Source organism: Mangifera indica, chromosome 10 (assembly GCF_011075055.1).
Source record: "Mangifera indica cultivar Alphonso chromosome 10, CATAS_Mindica_2.1, whole genome shotgun sequence".
Taxonomy (NCBI): domain Eukaryota; kingdom Viridiplantae; phylum Streptophyta; class Magnoliopsida; order Sapindales; family Anacardiaceae; genus Mangifera; species Mangifera indica.
The window spans coordinates 2,300,361-2,327,217 of NC_058146.1; the positions used below are offsets into that span (position 1 = coordinate 2,300,361).

The 26,857-nt window shown below is 34.2% G+C and overlaps 5 protein-coding genes across 5 annotated transcripts; 1 reads left to right on the forward strand and 4 right to left on the reverse strand.

Annotated features, from left to right (window-relative positions):
* Positions 1 to 1,056: 1,056 nt before the first annotated feature.
* On the reverse strand, positions 1,057 to 2,362 carry LOC123227029 (glycine-rich protein 2-like). The gene has a single exon (XM_044651642.1). It carries the CDS (start codon positions 2,282 to 2,284, stop codon positions 1,676 to 1,678), a length of 609 nt encoding a protein of 202 aa, XP_044507577.1. The 5' UTR covers positions 2,285 to 2,362; the 3' UTR covers positions 1,057 to 1,675.
* Positions 2,363 to 6,633: 4,271 nt separating this feature from the next.
* Positions 6,634 to 9,200, reverse strand: LOC123227441. The gene has a single exon (XM_044652235.1). The coding sequence runs from the start codon at positions 8,895 to 8,897 to the stop codon at positions 6,915 to 6,917; it is 1,983 nt and encodes a 660-aa protein (XP_044508170.1). The 5' UTR covers positions 8,898 to 9,200; the 3' UTR covers positions 6,634 to 6,914.
* Positions 9,201 to 14,898: 5,698 nt separating this feature from the next.
* LOC123228121 (chaperone protein dnaJ 11, chloroplastic-like) lies at positions 14,899 to 15,520 on the reverse strand. Its single transcript, XM_044653365.1, has one exon. It carries the CDS (start codon positions 15,467 to 15,469, stop codon positions 15,125 to 15,127), a length of 345 nt encoding a protein of 114 aa, XP_044509300.1. The 5' UTR covers positions 15,470 to 15,520; the 3' UTR covers positions 14,899 to 15,124.
* A 1,870-nt stretch (positions 15,521 to 17,390) lies between these two features.
* Positions 17,391 to 21,246, forward strand: LOC123228120 (U6 small nuclear RNA (adenine-(43)-N(6))-methyltransferase). Its single transcript, XM_044653364.1, has 8 exons — positions 17,391 to 17,699; positions 18,538 to 18,743; positions 18,827 to 19,283; positions 19,390 to 19,597; positions 20,242 to 20,349; positions 20,445 to 20,594; positions 20,675 to 20,741; positions 20,979 to 21,246. The coding sequence occupies exons 1-8, from the start codon at positions 17,476 to 17,478 to the stop codon at positions 21,038 to 21,040; spliced, it is 1,482 nt and encodes a 493-aa protein (XP_044509299.1). The 5' UTR covers positions 17,391 to 17,475; the 3' UTR covers positions 21,041 to 21,246.
* Positions 21,247 to 22,939: 1,693 nt separating this feature from the next.
* On the reverse strand, positions 22,940 to 25,124 carry LOC123227152 (pentatricopeptide repeat-containing protein At2g21090). Its single transcript, XM_044651837.1, has one exon. The coding sequence runs from the start codon at positions 24,758 to 24,760 to the stop codon at positions 23,231 to 23,233; it is 1,530 nt and encodes a 509-aa protein (XP_044507772.1). The 5' UTR covers positions 24,761 to 25,124; the 3' UTR covers positions 22,940 to 23,230.
* Between the last annotated feature and the right edge of the window lie 1,733 nt (positions 25,125 to 26,857).

Here is a 26,857-nt window from a genome sequence, read left to right on the forward strand (position 1 = left end):
GAATTGAGCTTTGGAATCTAACAAAAATTTTGTATCCATGAAAAGTTATATCAGAGACTGACAAAGTTCGGCAAAGTTCATATTTTATGACAGACCATATTTTGTTAAGAGGAATAGCATGCGACCCCAGAAAAGATAAAGCTTCATATCTTTTCAGTTGAAGCCACATTGATGAGTTGATGTAAAGTCAGGAGACATGGCTGCCTTTGTGCTTGTGTTGTGGGATAAAAAGTCACTTCGTTTTAGAACAACTTAGATGCTTCAGAAATACTATTTGTTCTTGTGATTTGAGCTTTTGTTTGTGAGTAATTTTAATTATATATCCTTACTCATGGCAATGGCTTATTAACAAGAGCTCCTCTATAAAATATGAAGGTCCAAGGATTCCAAACTCAAATGAAGAAAGAACTTGCAAGGGCCCATGGATCGACTTCTTTGGACACCCATCTTAGTGAATTTCCAATCTTTACTCGATCTACTCTTCATAATGTCAGTGAATTTAAATGTCTACTTCATGTAGTTGTCATATTTGATTAGCTGTGATATAATAATCAGAGGTCACTAAGTCACGTAGCTTAGAACAATCTGGATGCTTGGGGAGAATTATTGATCCCTTTAACAATTAATATATCGTATAAATTATGGGAAATAAAGTTGACATGGCTGACTAATGGCTAACAAACCCACATATTTGTCACATCTCTCTTAACTCGTATGGGTATGTGAAAATTGTATGCGCTTTATTCAATGGCCCTCAGGGTTGCAGTTGAGCCAAGCCCATGAAGGAAAATTAAATTACAATGTTGATATGCATAATTATAATAACAAAGGAGCATCAAATCCTCTCAACTTTTATCATGGTCACAGAAGAAAAACTCCACTAAAATATTTATAATGTTAACAGGCTTGATTCGAGGGAATAGCTCCTCACAGAGATCACAAAGTCCATGAAGGTTGAAGATAAAAAGCATATTCTGTGTTGTGAAGCCATAAAAATCAAATGCAATGCAATTTAGATAATTTATCATAAATATGGCTGTCCAATCGAGACAAATATAGTCATAATTCATGTGCTTTTATATGCCAATAATTTATGCCTTCTCAATACAAAGAAAGAGACGCCAGTTCACATCAGAAAAACGCCTCTAACGTTCAAACAAAAGGGAAAAAGAAACCCAGGCATTAAAAACCCAAATCCGTCACTTCAACGACCAAGTCTCAAGGCTATTTTTCGCCAAACAGACTAAATTTTAAAGGTCACTTGTTGTTCCTTCTTATCAAAACTTGACATTTCAAAATCAACAAAATAAACACATAAGATTGAACCAAACCAGTTTGTTTAGATACATATTTTGTACAAACAGTGAGAGTTAACCTCGATTTCGACTTTCCCATTTCTCATTCTCTCTCCTGCCCTTCTTCTTCTTCCTCACAACACTGATTTTGATCTTAGAACTAAAACCCAGAAAACATAAACAGCTACCATAACCCATCAAAACATCAGAGATCTGAATAAAAAACCCAACCAACAATAACCAAACTTCAAAGAAAACAAAAAAAAACGATATTATCACCTGTGTCATCGAAACAAAAACCAAACAAAAACAGAACCTAAATTAATGGCTAAAAAGCTAGAATATTACGTAAAGGATTAATTATAACGGTTAGACCAAACTCAACGGCCACCATTAGGGCACTCCCTTGCAAAGTGTCCAGACCCACCACAGTTAAAGCAGTTCATACCACCACCTCCACCGCCGCCTCCATACCTGCCTCCCCCACCACCGCCGCCACCATTTTGACAATCCCTAGCCAGATGCCCAGTCTGCCCACAGTTGTAACAAGCACCGCCGCCTCCATAACCACCGCCGCCGCCGCCTCCATAACCACCACCACCACTCCTTCCTCTTCCACCTCCATAACCACCACCACCACTACCGTAGCCGCCACCTCCATAACCACCACCACCACCACCGTAGCCGCCACCTCCATAGCCTCCACGGCCTCCACCACGGCCACCCCCTCCGCGACCGCCGCCACTTCCACCTCCACCTTGAACAGGGGCTCCATCAGGGCCACTCACATCAGCCGCCTTAGTGCGGGACCCATCAGATTCGATAACGAACTCAACCTCCTCGCCCTCCCCAAGGCTGCGAAAACCCTCGGATCGAATCGAGGATTGATGCACGAAGACGTCTTCGCCGCCATCGTCAGGGGTGATGAAACCGAACCCCTTCTGATCACTGAACCACTTGACCTTCCCAGTAACCCTCTCGGTAGACATGATTTTTCGGTAAATCAGAAAACCCTAACCCTAGAGATGTGTTTTGAGTAAACTTTCTCACTCTCTCTAGGAAGGTGTGGCCCTTTGTTGACGCTGGAAGCGAATATTTATATCCAAAAAATTAGGTGATTTTTGGCCTGCCACGTCGGCTTAATTAATTACTGTCCTTTTGTGGTAATCAAAGCGACTTCCTCCCTTTTTTACTGTTTATCAGACGGCTGGGATTTTACTCATGTTTCTTCCACCGTTGGATTAGATATTTGTTACTATGGTCTTCTTTCTTTCTCTTTCTAACTAGCGAAGCCCATTCACATAGCCTCCCACAAGTTTTATAAATTTACATGCTTTCCCAATGTATAAAGGACTAAATTTTGTTCTGAGAATTGAACTTTCAAATTTTTTGGGTAAAGTGACTAATTTTTATATTTTTTTTATTGAATAAAATTAACTTTCACTATTTTACATTGATGGTATTGAACTAATTATTTTATTTTTTAAACAAAAAATTATATTTGTGTATGTTTTAAAAGAAACAATAAAATTATATGATACCAAACTGGATTTCAATAATAATATATTATTATATATTTAATTAAAATAATACTTAATCATATGATAATATATCATAATTGATACCCAATTTAGTATTTATTTTAATTATTTTAATATAAAATTTTGAGAGTTCAATTTCTTTGAAAAAATAAAGTTCGATTTTTTAATACAAAAAAAGGCTTTATGCACCAAATTCTGACAAACATTGTTAGACTAATATGGATTTATTCTTACATGTAGCATATTTTAAAGTAATTTTTTACATTTTATGAAACAATTGGGTGTGTTTGTTTTTTTCTAAACTATAAGGATGTTTTTGACACCTCTGAAAGATTGCGTTTCAAAACAGTTCTTCACTCAGAAGGACTTTTCAGGAATTAGACTTTCACTTTCCAAACGAAGCATGTCAGTATTTTACTGTACACTGAAAATGCCATTCATACAATGAGGGCATTTTGGGAAGACGAAATTCGAAGCTTTTTAGCAAATTAAAATATACCCCATGAAGACATGTGCGGAAGGTGGGTGGGACCCCAAGAGAAAGGAAGAATTACTAAAAAGGCTGTCCTATCCAATCTGCAAGGATGCGCTCGTTTTTTAAGGAAATTAGTGGGGGGCAAAATAGGTAAAAGAAAAGCGAAACTTTAAAAGTCCGGTCAAACAAAGCATTATATTATAATTTGGATGTGTAGGATGGGACTTACCACAGCTGATTTCTCTCCCTCTAAATCTAATTATTATTAACTTTTTAGCTTCCTATGATTAAATTCTTATTGGCCATCATTATTACTATCTTTCTTTTCTTTTAACATTATTTAACATTTTTATAGTTTATCTGAAATTGAAAATAATTTTGAAATAATTTAATGTCTTAAGTTTGAAAGCTTATTTAATCCGTGAGGGAACTGGGGTCTGGTCAAAGCTTGTTGTTTGAGAAGTCAGGCAGTACCACCGGACTCTGCCATTTCTGAACCGTGCCCCTGGTCTGGTCTAGTCTGCTACACCTAGTTAGGCCAAAGCACTATTTTTCACTCAAATATGTTATTTTCTCAAATTTTTCTCAATTACTTTTAAAAATTTTATTTATTTAACCGTGATCGGTTAAAATTAATTATTTTAAAGATAAAATTATCATTTTATCTGTATTATTAAAAATAAACTTAAATTAGATTTTATTTTTTCTCCTAAACCTTAAAAACTAAAATTCCTTTACTCTAAGTTTCAAACAACAACATTTTCACCTATAAGGTTTTTAATTTTTCAGAGTTAGTTTTCTAACGTCATTTCTTTATCTCCGGTGACCTTCAGATAATACTTCTTTTTCTTCGACGTGACCTCCTTCTGACAGTTATCTTAGACACGGTCTTTTTCGTTAACGACCGTGTCCAGGATAACCGTCAGAAAGAGACCCCGTCAAAGAGAAAGAAACGTCTCCTAAAGATCATCGGAGAGGAAGAAATGACACCTAAAAACTAACTCTAAAAAATTGAAAATTCTAACAGGGAAATGATGTTTTTTAAAACTTGAGATGAGAAAAATTTGTTAGATTTTACAATTTAAGAAGAAAAAATGAGATAAATTTTTCAGAGATTAGAATTTTATTAATTTTAACAATCTATAAATAAATAAATAAATAAGAATTTTAAAATTAACATAGAGAATTTAAGAAAACCGTTTACTTTGGGTGTGAAATAGTCGTTTGGCCACATAGTTATTGAAAACCTGAAATCGACAATTTAGTCACTTTTCAAATTCAGTTAGAACTTTGCAGGACACATGATTCTTCCTTTTCCTCGGCCTTATCCACACACTTTAGGATTAATTTTTGTAATTATCAATTTAACACCAATAAAAATAATTATTTATGACATAATTATTAACAAAAATTAAGTAAAATATTTAAAATAAAAATTTATATTCAAATCCAGTTAAAACTTTTGTAATATTTATAAAATTATAATTTATATGATTTAATAATTATAAATTTAATTATTATATTTTAGATTTATTTATTTAATAAACATGAATAGAGTTTTTAATTATTAAAAAAATAATTAAAATAGTTCATTATGAATATTCATTGGAAAGTGATTAACTTTATAATAGAAACAACATGTTATAAGAACCTAAATTTAAATTCCAAAATATTTATATTTTATACAAATTAATATTATAATTAAACTCTATAAAGTTTGAAAAGTCTTATTTTTATTCTCGCTTAAATATAAATTTTAAAATTCAAAATAAAAAAAGTAAATTTATTACATCTAGAGATGGTAAAAGGTTAAGTGTCGAGACTCGTACATATGATTGGTTATGTCGAGGTTTATTGAGAAGGCTTAGTGGTTAGTATGAGCCAAGCTTTTTTTTTTTTTAATTTAAAAAGAAACAAAGAATTAAGATAAATGGTTGGAGATGAAGTAGATTTTTCCTAACAATTACTCTTTCAAATGATCAAATGGTCGTTGTCATATCTTGTATATAAATGAGTCGATGACGACGGAGAAGTGAGGTTTTGAATTTAATTTAGGCCAAAGGACTTATTCCCACCCAAAGAATGTAGTTTTCTCAAATTTACATTTTTTAATTTTGAAAATCTTATTTACCCATTTATGAGTTGATAAGTCGGTTAGTTTTACGGGTAAAATTATTATTTTATCTATAATATTAAAAATAAATTAAAATTCCATTTTTTTATCCTCTGAACCCTAAAAAATAATAAATTTCTCTCATAAATCAAGTTTTAAAAAATCACATTTCTCTTCTAAGGTTTAACTTTAATATCCAATCACTTCCTCCAACATCATCTCTAAAGATTTCTCTTTTTCGATGGTTCCTCTTCCTTTGATGGTCTTCCTTCAAATCGTCTTCAAGAAGAAAACAAGTTATTTTCTTTTAGAAAGACAACCATCTTCTCAAGTAAAAACAAGATCCTTTGTATTTTCAATTTAAATAATCAGTTAAAAGAGAGAAAAATGATGAGAGAAACACAATCAAAAGAAAAAAAAGTGTCAGAAATAAGAGGTTGTCAGTGATAGAATCGAAAATATCATCCAAAATTAAAAATTAAACTTAAAAAAAATATATTTTTAAAACATATTAAAAACTAAGAAAAAAAATTAATTTTTGAATTTAAAAAAAATTAAAAAAAAATTATTGATTTTAATTATTTATAAATAAATAAATAAATAACATTTTTATAATTAGGACGTGGAAATTTGGGAAACCAACCACTTTGGGTGGCCTTTAATTTGCAGCTCTGCAAAAGAAAAAAAAAAAAAAGTAGTTGTATTGATGAGTTTTTGGTCCGTTGGAAAAGCTAAATCAGGCAGTCAACACATCATTTCAGTAAAGATTCTTTTGCAGTAGTGGTTGATTTACCTGCTACGTTACTGTTTCTCCCTGCAACAACCCACTTGTTTCAATGTACCGCGGAAATTAATAATGGTGCAATTGAATAATATATTATATATTAAATATTATATTATATGATTTTTAAATAATACTCTTATCATTCATTAAATTAATATGAGGCCCTAAGAATTTGAATTCCGAGTCATTTGCCTTTCATTTAGAGACGGCAATAGGCCGGGACAACCCACAAATATTGGGCATGGTTCAAGTACAGCTGTGTTGGGTTCTTGCAAAAAGATTTACGAGTCAGCACAACATAATCTGTAAAAAATTAATAACTTAATATCTTAAAAACTCCTCATATTAGAAATAATGTTATAGTCATAATTCTGTTGAAGAATCTGCATCTTGTTTCCTCCATAAAAATATACAATGAATATGTCTGTATTCAGAAAAAAAAGATGTATTTAATTGCTGAAAAGCACCTCAAAATGTGCTTTCCAGATTCACAAACTAATAGCTTGGAGACGATAAGCTGAAGCATTGTCAAACCAGGGTAGAATTCTAATTTGGTAGCCAATGCAAAAGGGTCTAACAGGAGGGAGAGAACAAGAGGGGCAATGTACTTCTGGCAATTGTAGTCACACCAACGCTAAATTATATACATTTGAAGGGAGTGGAGATGGTTAATAAATTTACAATACAAAATTTGTTTGTATGAATCTTAATGGAATCCTCTTGTCCCCCTGGATTGGTAGAGTTTGAGCCGACTATTTGCTTCTGGTAATAGAGATTCCAGTGAGGGTTCTGCACTCAAATGTGCCTGTTTTAATGACCATTCAAGTACTATAAGCACCTCTTCTTCTGCAAGTGTGTCATTTTCAGGAACATTCATGGCAACATAACATAGAAGCATCAATGCTGGAATTTGAACCATTAGTTCTCCGAAGTAGACGTGTTGAATCAAATGCTTGGTGCCTCCTGCACTGATAATGGCTTTGGAGTGCACATCACAGAGGTAATTCTCAGTCGTTGCAAACTTGTTAAGTGCAATTATGGCCTCCGTTGTAACCTCAGGTTCTGTTTCATCAAGCAGCTTCACCAATGGTTTGATAAACCTCGTCTCTGAAGCTCTAAAAGTCCTTGCAAGGTTCCCAATGGACTTGATGCAAGGTATCAAGAGCTCTGAATCAGCCTTTTCTATGACGTGCAACAATTGTTCAACAACAGCTTTGGCAGCTGGGGAGGTGGGCTTGAAAGCCGAGCGTCTCAACTCGGTATTTTTTTCAGCTACAGCTGTGATTTCTACCAATGCCAGAGCTGAATAAGACTGAACATCTTCATGACCTTTCTCTAACAACACTGCAAAACACAGAAGGGCTCTTGATTCTGTTAAGCTACGGCATATAGTAAGACTGTCCTTTGAAAGCTGCCAAAGGGCTCTAGCAGCCATTGCCTTCATCTCCGCTTTAAGAGCCGGGCTTTCACTTTCTCTCCCTTTAGTAATACTCGTCACCGCTAGCGAAACTTGCCCTTTATGTTGATGATTGTTCTGAGTTGTAGTGTTGTTATTTCTCCCCCCAGCATTACCCTGTTGCCTTTGTTGTTGTTGGGTTGAGTTGGTAGGGATTTTGCCTTCCTGAGCCATGTTGGTAACCAAATTGGACATTGCACTACCACTACCTTGGTTCCCACTAGGATGAGGCACTTTGCTTAAATTTTCTTCACTCTGTTGCGCCGTCCTCTGATTGCTCTGATCGTTGGCATCATTGGTGGTATTACTAGCTACCAATACTGAATGAATCGATGACATGGGTTGTCTAGTCTTTGCAATGGTGTACTTACTATGCTCTTGAACAGTTTCAAAAGCAAGATGACTAACAAGAAATCGAACAATATTGTTCTGGGCAAAATGCTCTTGATATTTTCCGTGATTTCCAACCAATTCTGACACCGCCCAAGCCACCATAGATTGAACCTTCATGTGGCCGTCTTTGAGGATTTTCGCGAACACTGCACACACACCAGCATTCACAATCTGTTCGACGCTTTCAGCATCACGCCCCAGCAAGCCAATTGCCCTTGCAGCATTCTCTTGACCCTCTTTTCCTCCTTCTTTTGCTAGTTTCAATAATGGAGGGACTCCACCTTCCTCTATAATCAACTTCCCATATCGATCATTGTCTCTAGCCAACGAAACCAATGATGCAGCCCCATCAGATTTTTCTTCCAAGGTGCCCGTATGAAGAATGGAAATTTGCTCCCATATGAGACACAAGATTGGCTCATTGGCTGCAATCGGAGGCAGCCCAAGATACTCATCGTCATGATCCTCTCCCGACGCCGATACTCTCAACAGCCACGAAACGTCTCCTAAACAATTCTCAAGCTGCATCGATGACTTCTTGAATGCTGCAGCTGGGATAATAGTGAAAACTCTTTTCAAGATTGAGCTTCCCCGGCATTTTACAACTAAAGCTAAGGTTTTATCAAGAACTTGTTCTGTTTCATGAGCAATTCTCAAAGTTGGACGCTGGTAGGGCACATTGTTTGTTCGTGCAACTTGGCGTAAAAGCGCCGCCAGCTTCTCTGCCTTGGCCTTCAGCTCTTGACAATCTTGTTTAAAGCAATATGCCTCGCTTGCCGCCTTCACAATAAGGTCAGCCAACTGAATTGGCACGGCCAATTCTTTCACGAGGTCCGCCATGGCCTAATGCGGACTAAAATGAAAAAGACAACACAGGGTTTAGCTACAAACGATGAAATATGTCGTCTTTCTTTGTTGATTTATGAGATTTGAATTGGGTTTTCATAACAGTTAGCAGCCGGTGTGTAAAGGTGGTGCGCTGGTGGTGGTGTGGGTGGCGGCTCCGGCGGTAAAAGGAATGAGAAAAAGGAGATTAAGTTTGTAAAAATTGAACAGTGCAACGAGATTTTCTCCAACTTACTTGTAAAAGATGGCTACCATGTTTCTTTATGCCATATATAGAAGTGAAATGTTCGGTCTAAAAAATTTAGAGCTTTTCTATTACAAGACAACTTCAAAAAAGCCCTATTGCCTTAAATTTTCCAACTGGCTTACACTTGCCAACTAATTAAATAAGTGATTGAATTAAATAAATCCCATTACCGATATAACTTAAAAACAGTTAAAACTTGAAAGGCAAAGAACAATCTGGAGAGCCATATTTGTTCTTAAGATTGGAGAATAGGCCAAAATTTAGAGGAATTTTGTCTTTGTAATGCCACTTTTAGTGGGCAATGAACATTTTAGGCGAAAAGCTATATTTAGAGCTTGAATTTCGTGCCTATGAATAATGCCCTCATTGTTTATTAGTCATTTTACAATATACTATAATAAAAACTTGCATTCATAGTTATTTATTACCCTTTGGTATACCAGTAAGACAAGTCAACAGATAAAATTTCAGAGTTCAACTCTCAGAGGTCAATGTCTCTTACTTATAAGTTGCGTCAAAATTATAGTGGTTTGAACTATCAAACATAAACAATATTTAATGCAGTAGTTACAAGACCAATCACATGACCGTGTATTATTTACTTTTATCATTTTGGTGTGCAAAAACTAGACTAAAGTAATGAAGATTCTCAAGCTTAAACTACGGTGGGGGCATTGTTTGAAAACAACAGTCACCAAATAAATTTTTTTTTTAAACAAAATGTGTTCATTGAAAGTTTTTTCTGCTGTCTTTCTTTGTCTCACATTTCGTAGAGAGGGTATTAAAATTGCCATGTAAATGTTTAGTTGCTGATATTGTGACTAAGGCTATCATGGTTGTTGAAACATAATATGTTGAGGTTCACACAAGCATCCCTCGCCTAAAATATGTCCACATAGCTGAGAAAACATCAATCTTGTATACTAGTTCAAGCCCTCTCCTTTCTTTCTTTCTTTCCAAATCGCACAAGAAAAAAAAAAAAAGCTGGAATCCTGCAATTTTAGATGAAGCCTTGGAACAAGACAACCTGCAACCTTTCATCGTCTTTAATCCTGGCAATTGTTTCTCCTCAGATTGATAATTAGTGCATATTGTCGCTTTGACATCACATGTGAAAAGATGTAAGTGTTTGTGGGCAATCTAATATAATCCAAAGTCTTTTCAACAAGGCCATCAACTTCAAGTATCACACCAAAATATGTCGGCACATTGAATTCACGTACCCTTTTAAAAATAGGCATCAGTTTAAGCAACTTCCTAGAATGTATTATCATATTATCATGCTCGAGGTGAACCGACATCTTCATGTGATCATGTCTGGTCAACACAAAAGAGGTAAAAGTAATACAGGGAATCTTTTGATAAACTCTGAAACCAATAATAAAGAATTGAATAACTTAAATGAACCAGCATGTATCAATGGATAGGACTATTTTGCAAATCCCCTAAAAATTGGTTATACATTATGACTGATCTTTAAACTCCGAAAACCTCCCCTTATAACAGCTTTTAATGGGAAAAGTTGTAACAATCCAAAAACCCACACTCATGTTTTTAAGTATAACAATCCAAATCATAATTTTTAAATGTATCAAACTTATCTTTATTGATCATTCATGTTTATTTATATACTGATATTAGATTATTCAATTATTTGATTTTATTAAACTAAAATCATAATTAATGTTAGATCACATTTGAAAATTTCTAACGGTAGGCCCTTCAAAAAAAAAAAAAATTGTTGCAATGTTAACTTAGCTTATCATGTTCATCATCACCAAGGTGTAACAATTCACCTTCAAAAACTTTTAGATTAACTAAGCCATACAATTAGTTTGAAGGATTGTATTCTGTCAGTTCTTTCTAATTTTGTCCTTGTGAAGCCTGCAGGCACATATTTGTTCAGTCACAGGTAACTTAACAGCAACAGGATTATGGTCAAACCCAAGGGATAACTTAAATGGTAAAGAAGAGTGATTCTAAAAATAAAAGTGAAAGTTTAAATTCTTTCTAATAACATTTCAAGACTAAACCCATAACCTTTTTGGTGCAATGGTTGATTTCAACATGGTTCAACATAGCCACCACCAGATTAACTTTGTATTCACTGTTCTTAGGAGAAATAATCCATCCACATTTTGAGCCATTAACGATTGTAGCAAGTAATATATCCAAAATTCAACAATCTTTTTGACCCAAGCAGGGACAGTCTAGTTCAAGCCAAAGACATGCAATATCACCTTTTTTTTTTTTTTTTATCCTTCTAAAACCATAACGGTATCAAGATTAAACAACAATCCTCTTTGATTTTGATGGGTTCAAGCCAAACTGTCTATTCTTGCTGATATTGCAATGAAAAAAGAAGAAACAATTTTCAAAAGCATTAAACAGAAGTAACTACTTAATTTTTTTCCTTTCTGGGTAATTTTTGTTAGTCAGGCTGCTCCTTGCATATCAAAAGCTTAAATCTCTTCCAATTATGACATGCATTATATAAAATACAAATCTTTCAAGCAACCTCTCTTTATGAGTGACCAGATAATCATGAACCCGCTTACATAAGGCATGTGGACGGCAGAAAAGCCAGTATAGCAATGAGCCACGGATCACATAAAACAGAAGGAAAATAGGAAGTGATGAATTATTGAAAATGAAACTCAAATTGCACGTACTTGAGTATATCCATCAATCATCATCACTTCGCTTTCCAAAGGTATCCATGGAAAGTTCATAGAAGATTCACAGCTGATCAGACAAAACCAACTCATACATAAATCCAATATTGAGTGACAAATGAATCACTTCATGTACTCTGGTTATCACAAGCGTCCAACCAAGTACTGTACCCTTTGAATGTATACTAGTGACATGATTTTGCTTCTCCGCAACCTTAAGATAACACCAGAGAGATCATATTTTTGAACTGTGGTGCCCACTGGAAATTGGGCTTCTGTCAGTTTTTCTGAAGAATCGGTATACAAAAAACTACATCTACATGTGCTTCTCTTACAGGCTTATATAGAGTGACAAACTTGGTGCCCCTATTTTACTCTCTGTCCTGGAAATTTCCTCTTGCTATTCATATATTGTGTCGTTCAAAACGTGGATTAATTAGAAACGCTGGCTCATTCAATGAATGAATGTTGGTTTCTTCCTCGCTACTGTTTCAGCCTGAAAAAGAAAAAAGAATTCTCAATAATGATGTCGTCTAGAATATGAATAAGGGAGCTCTCATTTCTCATAGCTTGCTAAGTTTTCATTGTTGGGAGGAAATTCATTCATTTACTCTACTGCAGGTCTCTATCAATCCACGCTGAAAAGTTCTAAACAATCTCCGGTGCTTTGAAATTTTACAATGCCAACAAAAGGGCATGCAATAATACTGTATAGAAACACATGGCTAATTAAGTTTTGTGGGGAGAAATTCCTGGGAGAGGACCACTTTCCACCCTTCAGCAAAATTATTTAAGGATAATTTAATTACTTTTATATCCTTGAAATAATATTAAAATAACGATAGAACCTTTTATGATTTATTACATAATTGTCCTCGTCAAACTATTACTATCACCCTTTATTATCACAACCTGTGTAAGAATTTTGTAAGTGACAATCAAATAAACATTTCAAAAAATACACCCAAATAAAACATCTTATTCTCAAATCTAAAACCTTATTGCACTCAAGCCCACAACTTGACCAACCAATGGCACTAAGTCAAGTCAGTGTAGAATAGTTTCTATCAGCATAGACATCACAGTCCTACCCTTTCTTCTTCTTTCAAAACTTCTAAATATTTTGTGTCTCCAAAATACCCTCCAAGGCCTCCACAAGCCCCACTTCAACTCTCCCTCTAATATTTCACTACACCCATGTCAAATCATCCACAAATATCATTGCAATGGCATCATTCTATTTCACCTTATCCGTGAGCACGAACTCAACTAAAACATGTAATGTTACATGGAGTATCATTTTGAGGTTGTAATATATGGGATGAGCATACATTAATTGTCACAATTGAGTGGAGGGGCTCCATATGTTACAGATGGTGAGAGAATTTGCGTTGGTTGTAAAAATAGAAAAAGAATTATAAGTGAAGAAGAATAAAAACAAAAATAAAATAAAGATCATGAAAAGAAAAATAATAAAATTAAATAATTCAAATTAGATAGGAAAATTACTTAATTATTCTTTTCAGTCAAAATTGATGGGAGAAATTGGAAAAAGAATGGTAAGAAAATGTCATTTTTAAAGTGAGTAATAAAGTATCATTGAGGTAAGGAAAAGGTGGAAATTGTCAGTTTCCCTATTTGTATTTTTTGGTAAAATTGTCTTTCAAGATAAAGGACTGCTGTTTATTGGGGATATACATTTTGTACCATTTAAAATGCAAAATAGAACAAAAATGGGCTAACTACAGGACTAATGGGCTTTACTGACCCAACTTGAATCCACAATTCACTCACGGTCCACCTACAAAGAGTGGTGTATTAGCCCCAAAGTTAAATGGGTCTCACATTTGAAAATTTGAATTTGAGAGTCAATTGCATTTTGACACGTATATTTCCCTGCGTATTTTTGCACCAACAAGTCTCCCAAGCAGCACATCAATCTGTTTATACGTACAAAGTAAACAAATTGTGGCCCCTTTCGGGTTGTCGTTTTGTCCGACCAATCATCTGTATCAGTCATTTGTTTTGTTCTTTCGATGGACTGGATCATGTTTCGGTTCTTAAAGAATTTAACTGGCCCATATAATTAATTCTATGAAACGCCTGCTGTTTGTGGGTCTTGGCACTGGCTGCTCTATGTAGAGAATCTGACCACGCAAACTGCAGGGTTGATTCATAAGAAAACAAAGGACTTTACAAACGAGTCATGAATGAAATCATCTATATGCCCCACAGGATAGGTCGGATGATAAAAATAGTTTATATTTGAAATTCATTGAAAATAATTTATTATCAATTTTTTAAATTTATTTAATATAATAATTATAAAATTAATTGCTAGATTAGATTTTTTTTTTATTTGACATGATCAATTTAGGGTAAAAAAGATAATTTAACTTAAATAAAAATTTTCTTTTTAAAAAAGTATCAAAAAAATAATTTTATAGTAAGTTTGAGCTCAAGTTAACAATGTCTGAGCTCAAACCATAAACCACTCTATCGAACCAAACTCAAGTCAACCAATATTTGGTTCGGTTTGCTCGCACCCTTAGTTGAATACTCCTATCTCTTTTCATTGTAGAATAAACTAGGTTTAAAGTTTGTTTTGAATCTTTTGTTTATTTGTCATTCGATAATACTTTACGTATAATTAAATGATAAAAAATTTAAATAAATTGATATATTATCATATGATTTAATAATTTTAAATTAAAAATAAAATAAATATTAATTAAAAATAAAATACACTAATTAATTTATCGTTTAACAGGGTTAAACCTCCAAACTTAGACTTCTTTTTTTAAATTTTAAAACTTCATCGGTTTTGCTAATATCTGTTCTTACAAAAATGTTTTTTCTTTTTTTTTATATAGTCCATGCATGATCCTATTTATAGATATTTATTATTTTTGGAAATTTTATAACAGTTTGACTAGTAGGAAAGTGTATCATCGCCAGCTTGACATGGCTCCACCACAACCAACCAGTACGACTGGTTTTAGTTCCTTTGCGTTGGCTGTTCGCCACTGGAAGCCTCTGAAAGCTTAAATCCAACAGCCAGTCGCACCAAATATACACAACAACACTTATCCACTCATAAATAAGAGAAAAAGATGATACAACTCTAGCTATATGCCTATATTTCCAAATCAAAGGACATCAAATTTGAAAATGAACATCGATCTCTGCAAACTTCTTAACACAAGCCCTCACAAAAATAGGGCATTGAGTTAGCCTGATCTTGACACTAAATCAACTAAATAATTAACATGTTACAGGAATTACAGTTTTTGATAAATCTACCAACACTGGTCAGTCTCCCAATTTCGCTTGGAACTGTACCCTCCGGAAAACCTGGACATGGAGGCCATTGCGGCAGAAGAAAAACCAACTGGGTGTCTCCGCCGGAAGCGGTCTCTGTCGTAGTTGGCTCTTTTATCGGGGTCGGATAGAGTAGAATAAGCAGCATGAATTTTGATAAACTCGGTTGCAGAGATTTCCTTCTGGCTCATAGCCACCACGTCAGGGTGATACATTCTGGCTAGCCGCCTGTAGGCAGCTTTGATTTCGTGCCCACTTGCGCTCATTGAGATCCCCAGAACCTCGTACAAAGAAGAAGCAGAAGCAGCCATAACCATGAGCATTTAATTAGAGAGAGATTTGAGATGGCTAAGAAGAGAATGATATAAGGGAGTTTATATAGATGGAAGACAAGAAAAAAAACATAGAAATACGTGAGTAGAAATGCTTATCCAGATTTGATCTAGATGACGGGTCCGGAGCTGAGTCAGCGTGCTGTTACAATGGATAGGCTTTACTTTTTTCCTGCTTTCATTTTCAGTGAGTTTAAAATCGGATCAGATCAATAGATTCAATCGAAACTGGTTCTAAGTATAATTGGATTAATATTAAAAATCAGTTTTTTTATTAATTTGGTCTAACTCAATCAAAAACTAGGTTTAATTAAATTTAACCAAAAATTTGAATTTTTTTAAATTTTAATTATTTTTAATAATTTGATTTTTTATTAGATTTGACAAATTTTTAAAATTTTGTAAGAAAAAATAAAATTAAAAAGAGTAATCTCCATAAGTTTGAATATCTTGATTAATTTTATTTTTTTATAAATTTTTAAATAAAATTTATTCATTATAATTTGATAATAATTTGAATCAATCGATTTTTTATTAAATTAATCAAATTATAAATAAGTGAAATAATCAATTTGATCATTAATCAAATTTCAAAAACATTGATCATTTTCCTTCACTTCTATTAAAGCAGGAATTTTGGAGGGGCTGTGATTCGAGGCTTTAATCCATTTGTTTATAATAAATAGCTGATTACTTTTCTTTATTAAACATTTCTTAGTCAACCCAGTCTCAGGACAGAAACACGTCAATCCGACCTTGGATATCGTTTTTCTAAGCAAAACAGTACTGCCAATTGAAATTAATTTTGGTCTAATGACTAATTCCCACCAAATTTGGGAATGATTGTCCAAATTTGTTCACTTGAAGTTGTCTAGTCCTTGTTGTTGTGTGCAATCGCAAGTTGACACACTTGTGTTTTGGCTTTGTGTGATTACATCACTCTTTGCTTTCCCTTATCCACTAGTCGTCGATTGTTTTTCCTTATCATTGTTGTGTCTTACATCCTTTGATCTCTATCATCAACTTCTTTTTATTGCCTCTGTAACCATGCCACCTATTGCACTCACCCTTATCACTTTTGCACTTATCGCCTCTTAGTCTTTATTGACACATATGAGTAATATTGTCAATCAACTGAGTCTATATTAACACACAAATTATATGTTTTCACAATTACGTCGCAATGTCACATTTTCCCTTTATTAATAGGCCAAAAGACTTATTCCCACCCAAGGTATACTGAATTCCCAAATTTTCATTCATCAATTTTCAAAAACCTAAATATCTATCCACAATTAAATTTTTGTAAAAAATTTCAAAAATCGTTATTTAGTAAAAAATTAAAGTTTTATTATTTTTTTCTTCTATATTTGAAAACTTATATTTTCCTCCAACCCAAGGTTTAAAAAGTGACAAAAACCCCCTTAGGGTTTGTTCCTCTTCCTTTGGCACCAATCCCTTCTTTCCTGACCATCGGTCGTCCTCCTTTCTCTTTTTATCTCTCCTCTGATCTCTCTTTATAGCCTCTCCTCTGATTGATTTGTTTGAACTATTGTATAATTAGATTTATACGTGGTTTGAATTGCTATTTTTTTTCTTGAGAATAGTTGGATAAACATTATTGGAATTTGTGATTAGGGTAGTTTTTGCTTGTGTTTTCTTCAGCTATCCACCTTTGTTGTTGTTCGCCTAGTGCTCATCATTTTGATAAATTATATGTATATATATTTATATTGGTAGAAGCAAATATGAAAAAAATAATAAAATGAAAGCTATAAAGTTGCTTTACCAAAGGAAAATTTTTAGTAAAAATAATAATAATAATAATAATAATAAAACAAATATATAAAATTATTTTATATTTTAATTCTGGTTTATATTTGGAGAAAAAAAAAAGATTAGTTATAAAATGTATGTTTTAGTTCTCCCGCCAAAAAACAGGGAAAAAAACAAAAACAAAACTTTACAAGCTTAGGGTTTTAGAACCAAAGGTTTGTATGGCGAGCAAGAAGAGGAGGAGAGAGGAGAGACCCACTATCCACCCCAAAAACAAATACGCCGAGAACCCACCAGATTTCGCTCTCTTGGCTTCTTTGTATCCCTCTTTTGAACCCTTTGTTTTCTACTCTCGAGACGGTCGACCCAGGATTAATTGGACCGACTTCAACGCCACTCGAGAACTGACCCGGATCCTACTCCTTCATGATCATGGCCTCAATTGGTAATTTATCATTTCTATGTTATTAAACCTGTTTTTAATTGGGTTTTGCTTTTTTAGGGCAGTTCGTGGAATCTTTGACAGGGATGGATATGGTCTAATTTATCTGTTAGTGGACGTCTCTTAAATGTTTATTGTTAAATTGTTTGAGATGATTGACCAAAATTTGTGTACTTGTGTATGATTTTTATGGGCAATCCTGCTGTTTATTATTATTATTATTTTCTGATTTCGTTACATTTTGTGTGTTTGTTAAAGTCGTATTAGGAAATTGAAATGCCACAATCAAGTCAAGTATCATTTGTCTGAAAATTCATTGTTGCAGCTATTGTTTGACATGGTAGTAAACAATTGGTACCTTGATAATTATTTGAGTGTGTAGGCCTATGGTTTGTTCTCATTAGGTGTGAGGTTCTCTTCCTCAGGGCCAGCTACCTATTTAAACTCTCAGTTTTATGCTTACATAAGTTGTTTATTTGGAGTCCTGGTTATGAATTCATGCAAGTCAAGTGGGGGAGATTCTGGGTTTAACAAAAAAAGTGAAAATCATATAGTATATTGCTTTTTGCATGGATCAATGCTTTTTGAACTAGACCATGGCTTGAAATGGTGAAATTCTTCCTGGACTTTGGGCTGTTAATCTTTGGTTTAAGTTATATCTCATTGTTTGGAGCCTTCTTGGATCATTGCTATGTTGGAATTAAGTTTTTTCTTTGAGTTAGTTTGATATGGTTTGATGTATGGGGTTTTGTTTGTGGGAAGTTTACTTTGAATCAATCATCTAGGTGGATTCCTGATGGGGTTTTGTTTATGAGAAGTTTACTTTGAATCAATCATCTAGGTGGATTCCTGATGGGCAGCTGTGTCCTACTGTACCCAACAGATCTAACTACATTCATTGGATTGAAGATCTTCTCTCTTCTGACATCATTCCAAAAAGTGACATCAGGGGCAGTAATGTGAGAGGATTTGATATTGGAACTGGAGCAAACTGCATTTACCCACTTCTTGGTGCCTCTCTCCTCGGGTGGAGTTTTGTTGGGTCAGGTAGCATTCCCATTGGAAATTTTACAATTTATTTCCCTCTTGCAATAGTCAATTGAATTTCAATGTTGTTGAATTGCATGCAGATGTGACTGATGTAGCTCTAGAGTCGGCTGAGAAAAACATAAAAAGTAATCCACAAATTTCGGAACTAATTGAAATTAGAAAGGTTGAAAGTTGTCATAACACTAGTTCTAGCAAGGAACCACATAATGGTGAGCCAGCACTTGTTGAAAGTAAATTGGATGTGAGTGGCCATACTGATGAGGAGGCAGAGCCTTTGCCATTGCCATCATATGATCAGTCTACTGCTGCAAACAAGAGTTATCACGGACCACCTATACTTTCTGGTGTGGTTAGGGATGGCGAGAAGTTTGACTTCTGCATGTGCAATCCTCCATTTTTTGAGACCATGGAGGATGCAGGACTGAATCCAAAAACTTCCTGTGGTGGAACTCCCGAGGAGATGGTTTGCCCAGGAGGAGAAAGGGCTTTTATTTCTCGTATTATTGAAGATAGTGTTGAACTGAAGCAGACTTTTCGGTATGCTTCCTTTATATTGATCCAGCTTTAATCCATCTCCTACGCTCAATTTTTCCTTCTATGAATCTTAATTTTTTTTTTTAAATGTTTCATACTTTCTCTCTAGGTGGTATACTTCTATGGTTGGGCGAAAATTGAACCTTAAGTTTTTAATATCAAAGCTTCGGGAAGTTGGAGTTACAATAGTAAAGACAACTGAATTTGTCCAAGGCCAAACATCTCGATGGGGCCTTGCTTGGTCTTTTGTGCCTCCTGCCAGGAAGATAGTATCACCTCATGTGGCTGAAAAGAAAAACTTGTCTTTCATGCTTGAGGTTTTATTAATTTTTCCTCTTTTTCCAGCAAAGTTTATTCTTTCAACTTCAACAAACTTTTTATTTTCTAGTTTTATAAGCTTAAAACTATTCATTTTCAAATTGAGGAATCACATAGTGCATGACAGAAGCTGTATACTTGCTCTGGCCCCCTGTTCAAATTAAACCTCTAACATTAATAATATACTTTAAAAAGATGTACAATTGCTGATCGGAGTCAAATTGAAAAAATTGTCAAATTAATGCTTATCTTGCGCAATGTTGGAATGGAAGATAACAGTTCAGTTTCATCTATGGTACACTGGTAGTAATGAGCTTGTCTGATTGGGTTTATCTTCCCCTTTGGAGGTTTTGACTTTTTACACCCAGATATTGGGAAACTTGTAGCCAGAATATGAAGAAAAAGTTAAAAAGAAAATTCCATGGCAGTTATTCCGATTATAATGTGATAGGGCTAATAACTTCTCATTTGAGCTAAACTATTTTTATCCAGACATGGATCCCATGTACTTCATATCCACATGCATTTCTGTGGTAATTCCAAATTAATTTTCAAGGCACTGCATTGATTTAATCCTACATAGTACAAGTTTTTATTATTCCAGCTAATGTAACATCTCATGGTTAAATATTTCTTTATGTAGGGTGTTCAACGCCAATTCAGTGCAGTAGATGTGTTACATTCAATAGAGTCCTTTTTCTGCAGTTCCGGTGCATCCTGTAAATTGAATGCCTCCTTATTTACTATCGATGTAAGAAAAACCACCTTTTTATTAGTTGTGGTGTCAGATTTATGGTGTATATAATACATATGTGTGCTAACGTGTAGTTTAATCTCATTTTGTAGATCACTGCCTTAAAGGATCATTGTAACGCAATCTTGAAGAAGAATGTGGTAAATCATGTTGATGAAGCTTCCAGTATCCAACATTTGCAAGAGGCATCAAATAGTTCAAGTTGTTTGGACACTCCAAATTCCTTGCGTTTTCATGTTTCAGTATGGTGCCCTTGCTTATCCTTAAATAAACATGATTCATATCATTAGATTCTTTGCATAATTGCTCTTTACTCTTAAAGGTCTTTCAGCAAATCCCTGGAACACTTCTGATGAAAGGATCATTACACAGAGATAATGTACTTCCAGGTATTTCAGTCTCATTCCTTACTAATTCTTAGATAATCATGTCAAATCTAAACCTCATACTTCTTTTTAGCATATGTAGCTTACTCTTTTTATTAACATCAACACTTATTCCATAAACATAAGTTTAAATATATGATTCTTTTCTGTCACTCTGTCCTGTTTGGGGACATTACTTTTTGGTGATGGAAGTCTCTTATATCTATCATTATTCCTAGTTTTAAGCTACTTCCTTTGCAGGATTATTCTCCTCAATATTCCAACAACTGGAGGAAGATTTGAGATATAAATTTTGTAGATAAAAGGGTAATGTCACATAATATTTAACTTGAATTTGGCGATACAATACTCAATCATTTATACACATCTTGTTTAAAGGGTTTACGCACTCTGCATCTCTGCTTTTGTGGCAAGTAGGAAATTCTGTGTAGCAGACATTGTATTTTATGTATCATTGACAATGCCCTTGTGATTGAATAGATTATATGACAATTATATTGTTTGTCAACTCAAGCTTATTTGGTAGCCATTTTCAATTAATAAGATTAAGTTATTGTGGCTTTTTATAGCTTCAAACTACCAAGATAACTGAAGATATATGGCTCTAATCTAAAATTCAATACATCTCTCTGCAGTTTTTAAATGAATGAAAACTTTTATGTAAGGATGACTAAAATCCAATCAAATTGACTAGCTCACTTAAGATAATTCCATTTTGATTGATTTCAGTTGGGCGAATTGGATTGGAGCTAATATTTGCATATTTAAGAAAATTAGATTGTTTATAGCTGGTTTGTAAAAGTAAGTGTGCCAATTTGCTTGGAACTAATATTTGCATATTTAAGCTAATTAGATTGGTTATAGCTGGTTTGTAAAAGTAACTGTGCCAATTTGCTAAGGTCCACAAAGGCATGTCTAGGGGAACTCGGGTTGTGTTACAAGCCTTGCTATGCGTGCATATGAGCATGGGCTGCAAGGCTTGATAGTTGGTGGGTCTTAGCAAGGCATGGTCCATAGGCACGGCGGATTATGTTGGATTTGACCTAGCATAACCCACCGTCTCTAATCAGTGAAGACACAAAAGTTCATCGGTAAATTCATTTCAATCCAGCCTGAAATCAGTAATACAAATGGTTAGGATTTGACACGGCCCACTGATGTGTTTGTCTCTAATTAGTGAAGATACAGAAGTTCATCAGTAAATTCATCTCAATTCAGCCTGAAGATAAGTAATATAAATGGTTAGGAAAAAATACAAGTGTTGTTAAACATGTTTTTGTCTATGAAGTAAGAAATTAGCTTTATGGATGAAAAAGAAGCCCGAACCTGAATGAAGGTTATTTAACTACAAAACTCCAAGGAATTGAGCTTGGCCATCTAATCAGACAAACGGAAAGTAATCAAGAGGGGCTTGTATTGTTATGGCCCATGGGGTCTACCATGTGCATTCACAATTAGCAGTCATAGCAAATGATTGACTTTAACAGGAGCTAAAATCTTGAATTATGTGACATGCAACAATGCAAAACAAGAGAATAAAAGAGAACATCACCTGTAATATAAAGTTTTTCTTCTGTTTCTGGATTCACTGATCAGAAAAGAAAAATGCAACATTCATTTGACAGTCACTAACCAGATGCAACAGTAACATTCTTGCTTCATAAAAGAGTTTACAAATGATGAAGAAGAACAAAATAATATACATACAGTGAAAGATCTTCATATAAATTTGCCACTCCCATGTGATTCATCATCATTTTTATTTTTTATAGGAAAATGAAAATCTTGCAGAGGTTAATTTATTCTAATCATATAATTTGGGGTCAAAAGAAACATTTCACGTAAGTCCACAAAATAAGCAGCACCTTAAACTGAGTAATGGATATCATATTATATATGGCTACTTGCAGCACAAATTTTTTTTCCTTAATGTGATCAGCTAAAATTGTACACATACAGATGTGCCTATACATTAATGCGAATCTTAGGTGGCTTAAGGTCTCAGCCATGACCACACACAACCTGAAAAACCAGTTAACAACTTCTATCAATCTCAATCTTATGTATAACGAGTTTGGCGAAGTTCACACCAGAGTCGGATAGCACTAAAGTTGTGAAGTCATGGTTTTTAAGAAAAATTACAGATAAAGTATACACTATGATGGGTAAAACTCAAGTACACGAAATATGGAGAATGAAACTGGGAAAAAACTTCACTAACTTTATTGAACGAACAGTTTGACAAACACTACAATATCAAATATATTCTCTTCCATGAGGTCAACTATCTAAACTTTGGAAGTAATCACTCAATCGTATCATTGTGGAGATTTATTAGTATAGAATCTTAAAAACATATAGCCTTTGCCGCTACAATGCCGGATCACTGGACAATGTAAACAAAAATGTTACAAGTCATGGATGATTGAGCAGAAATTAGTTCCCGTAGCTCTGCCTCCATTGAAACAAGAAAAGAATAAAACGACAATCATCTACCTCTCTGTATCAAGTGATAGAGCAACATCTTCAAGATGGCCAGCTAACTGTTCCAAAACTGAGTATATTACATCTTTCAAGGGATGCAACCTATCTGATGCGGTGAAAGCATGTACCTTATTATGAATTTCTATCCAACTACTTGCTTGCTCTTTCTTCACCCGTCTCTCATCCATAAGGTGCCTTACCTTCTCAACCAAATCCCACCTCCCAAGAGCAGCATATATATTTGAAAGCAGTACATAGGCAGCAGAAGATTGAGGTTCTAACTCAATAAGTTGTTCAGCTGCCTTTCGTCCCCACTCAATATTTCCGTGGATTCTACATACACCTATTATGGCATTCCACACACGACCATCAGGTTTACACGGCATCCTCTCAAGCTGATTCATCAACAGGTCAAAACATCCTGCTCGACCCAAGAGATCAATTAAGCAAGCATAATGTTCTTGATTGGGAACAATGCCATGATCACGAGTCATGGACTCAAAATAATTAAGTCCTTCGTGTACTAAACCTGAATGGCTACATGCATGGAGAATGACAACCAATGTGGTCTTGTTTGGCTTTGAACCTGATCTAAACATGTCATCAAACATCTGTATTGCTTCTTCACCATGCCCGTGTTGTGCTAAAGCAGAAATCATTGTGTTCCACAAAACAGGATCTTTCTTATCGTCCATAAATTTGAAAACCTGCCTGCCAACTTCAAGACAACCACATTTTGAATACATGTCAATCAGAGAACTCACAACTATTGTATTGGGTTTAAACTTTGTTCGTATCAAAAAACCATGTATTTGCTTCCCCTGCCTAAGTGAAGCTATACTGGAACAAGCACAAAGACAACTACTATATGTGAATTGATCAGGTCTAACGTGAAGAACTATCATCTTTGAAAACAATTCCAGTGCATCACGCCCAAAACCATTTCTGGCATAACCCGCAATCAAAGCTGTCCATGAAACTGGATTCTTCTCAGGCATTTCATTAAATAACTCTCTAGCTGACTCCATATCCCCCCATTTTGCATAACCTGAAACCAAAGCTGTCCAAGCAAGAACATCCCTAACTTGCATTTCTTCAAACAACCTCCTAGCACTATTCATCTCTCCACACTTCGCATATGAATCTAAAACAGAACTCGAGATCACCAAATTTGATAAAAACCCAGCAACCAAAACCTGCCCATGAACTTGCTTAGTAAGTTTCAGCTCCTCCATCTTTACACACACAGTCAAAACACCAGCAAAACTAAACTCATTGTATCCAATACATAACCTCCTCAGCTCTTTGAAGAGCCTTACGCTCTCACCAACATTCTCACTACGTGCATATCCTATAATCATCGTATTCCAGGAAATCACATCTCTCTCAACCATTTTATCAAACAACTTCTTGGCGGCCTTCATTTGGCCCAATTTAGCATACCCAGAAAGCATACCATTATAACTATACAAATTTCTAGAAGACATTTTACAAAACACCTTAAATGCGCCAACATCGCTTCTGCAATTGAGACACATGTTGATCAAGGGATTTTATAAAAACGTATCGGGCACTTTGCGCCCAGTTAACTCCAAATGTAAGTGGACCCATTTTCCCAATCTCAAAGAATCTGTTTTGGTACATTGTTGCAAGAGAAAGGCTAGGTTTTTGAGTGCAAGCAAAGGCCGTTTTCAGCTAATAAATCAAGAGAAAAGATAGCTTGATAGAGATGGTCTCGAGAGATGACATTGAAGAGAGACTCAACGAGGCAGATATTTGGCAGCTTCTTGTGATTAAATCCCAAGTGGTGATGGAATTAGCGGCAGATTTCGGGCGAGGAGTTTGGGCATTTTGGGTTCTTCCTAGCCTCCTTCGTTGGGCCATTGAGAACTTGGATCTCCTTTACCCGGCCTCTGTGATTGTTTAAAATAAGAAAACCCTATTTAAAAATTAATTTTTATGGATCCCACAAGTTTTTTTTTTTTTTAAATACACTTTATTTTATCTCCTATATATTTTAAAAGAGCCAACATTTTACTTAATTTAAAAGCTTGCAGAATTCTTTTTGAGGAGGTACCAATTAATTTCTTGAATATTGGAGTATGTAGTTTATATCTATGTTGTATTTAGCTTATGTCTTATACTTTATTTTATATGTAGCTTATACTTTACATTGTCAAAAAATATGGACAGGGTCAGCATGAGCTCGACTAGGAGCAAGGGGGAGGTGCGACCTTGAAGTAGCTACCTAAACAAGAGCAAGACTTATGGCTTTAGATAGAGGGTGCGAAATTGCGAATTGGGTAATGAGGCAAAAACCAATGACCTTAAGCGTTAATCCGAAGCAATGACTAGAAGCTATATAGTACTTCATCCTATACAGAAGATGCAAGATTTTCTGAAAATATTTTTAAAAAGAGGAACAAGAAAAAAAAATTAGTTGTATAAAATTGAGTTGTATATTTTTGACATAAATATCAAGGTTTATATAGTTGAAAATAAAGGCGGTTGACTTTTAAAAAAATTATTTAATAAAACCATACGTAGGTAAGTATATATTTTATAAAAATGATAGTTCACACACACACACACACACACACACATATATACATCGTAGTTACTTATTTTATTTTAGGTCCTAAAATGGATATTGTAGAATGGTGATCCTTCCCTTTCATGTTTTGGCTTGATAAAAAAATTAATAAGAAAACCCATAGCATGAATTTTTCCTTTTCATTGATATTATCTCATACAGATAATAGTTTGTACTGATACATACAAGTAAGTAGAGTTCATAGAACTGAGATTTTTTCAGTTTAATAAAACTATGTGTATTTACTTTAAATAGATAAATGAATACATATTTAATATTTGTTATCATATGATTGAATAATTTTGAATTAAAGATAAAGTGATACTCAATTACGTGATGACATATAAAATATGTATTTATTTATGTATTCAAAATGGGTATGTAAAATATTATTTTTTTCAATTTTCAATTACAAGTTGGTGTAGTTGAAGGTGTGATATTAAAGTGATGATAATGTTGGTGGATGTTCCCTACAAATAATATGGTAAATCAATGAGATTGTTGCATCTTGAAATTTACAATGGAACATTTTTAAACACAAGCACAAGTAGGGCAAGTTGGAATTGTGAAAACTAAGAAAAATATATTACAATTTTGTTGGTAACATAAAGTCCCACAAGGTGGGATATGTGAACTTTGCAAGATCTTTCCTTGGAAATGTTGATTTTGCCTCAAAACATGTGCCCCCCCAATGTGAGAAAGAAAAAGGCCATGTGATCAAAATTATTAAATATACCCAAAATTAATTGTCAAAATTTAGATTGAGTTTATATGATAATGGGTTTTCTAAACATTTGGTTTACCCATCCACATTGGATAATTTGTAATTAAAAAAACAAAGTCTCAAAATAATTAAATTTATCAATTTTGATTTTTTTAATAAAAACTTCTTAAAAATAAAGATTAACTAAAACTAAACTAAACTTAATTAAAGTCTTTTGTTAAACAAAATGTAAGTAAAAATAGATAAATAACTATAAAATAAACGATCGTAAAGTTTTTACATGATTCAACTATAAACAGAAGTATATACACAACACAT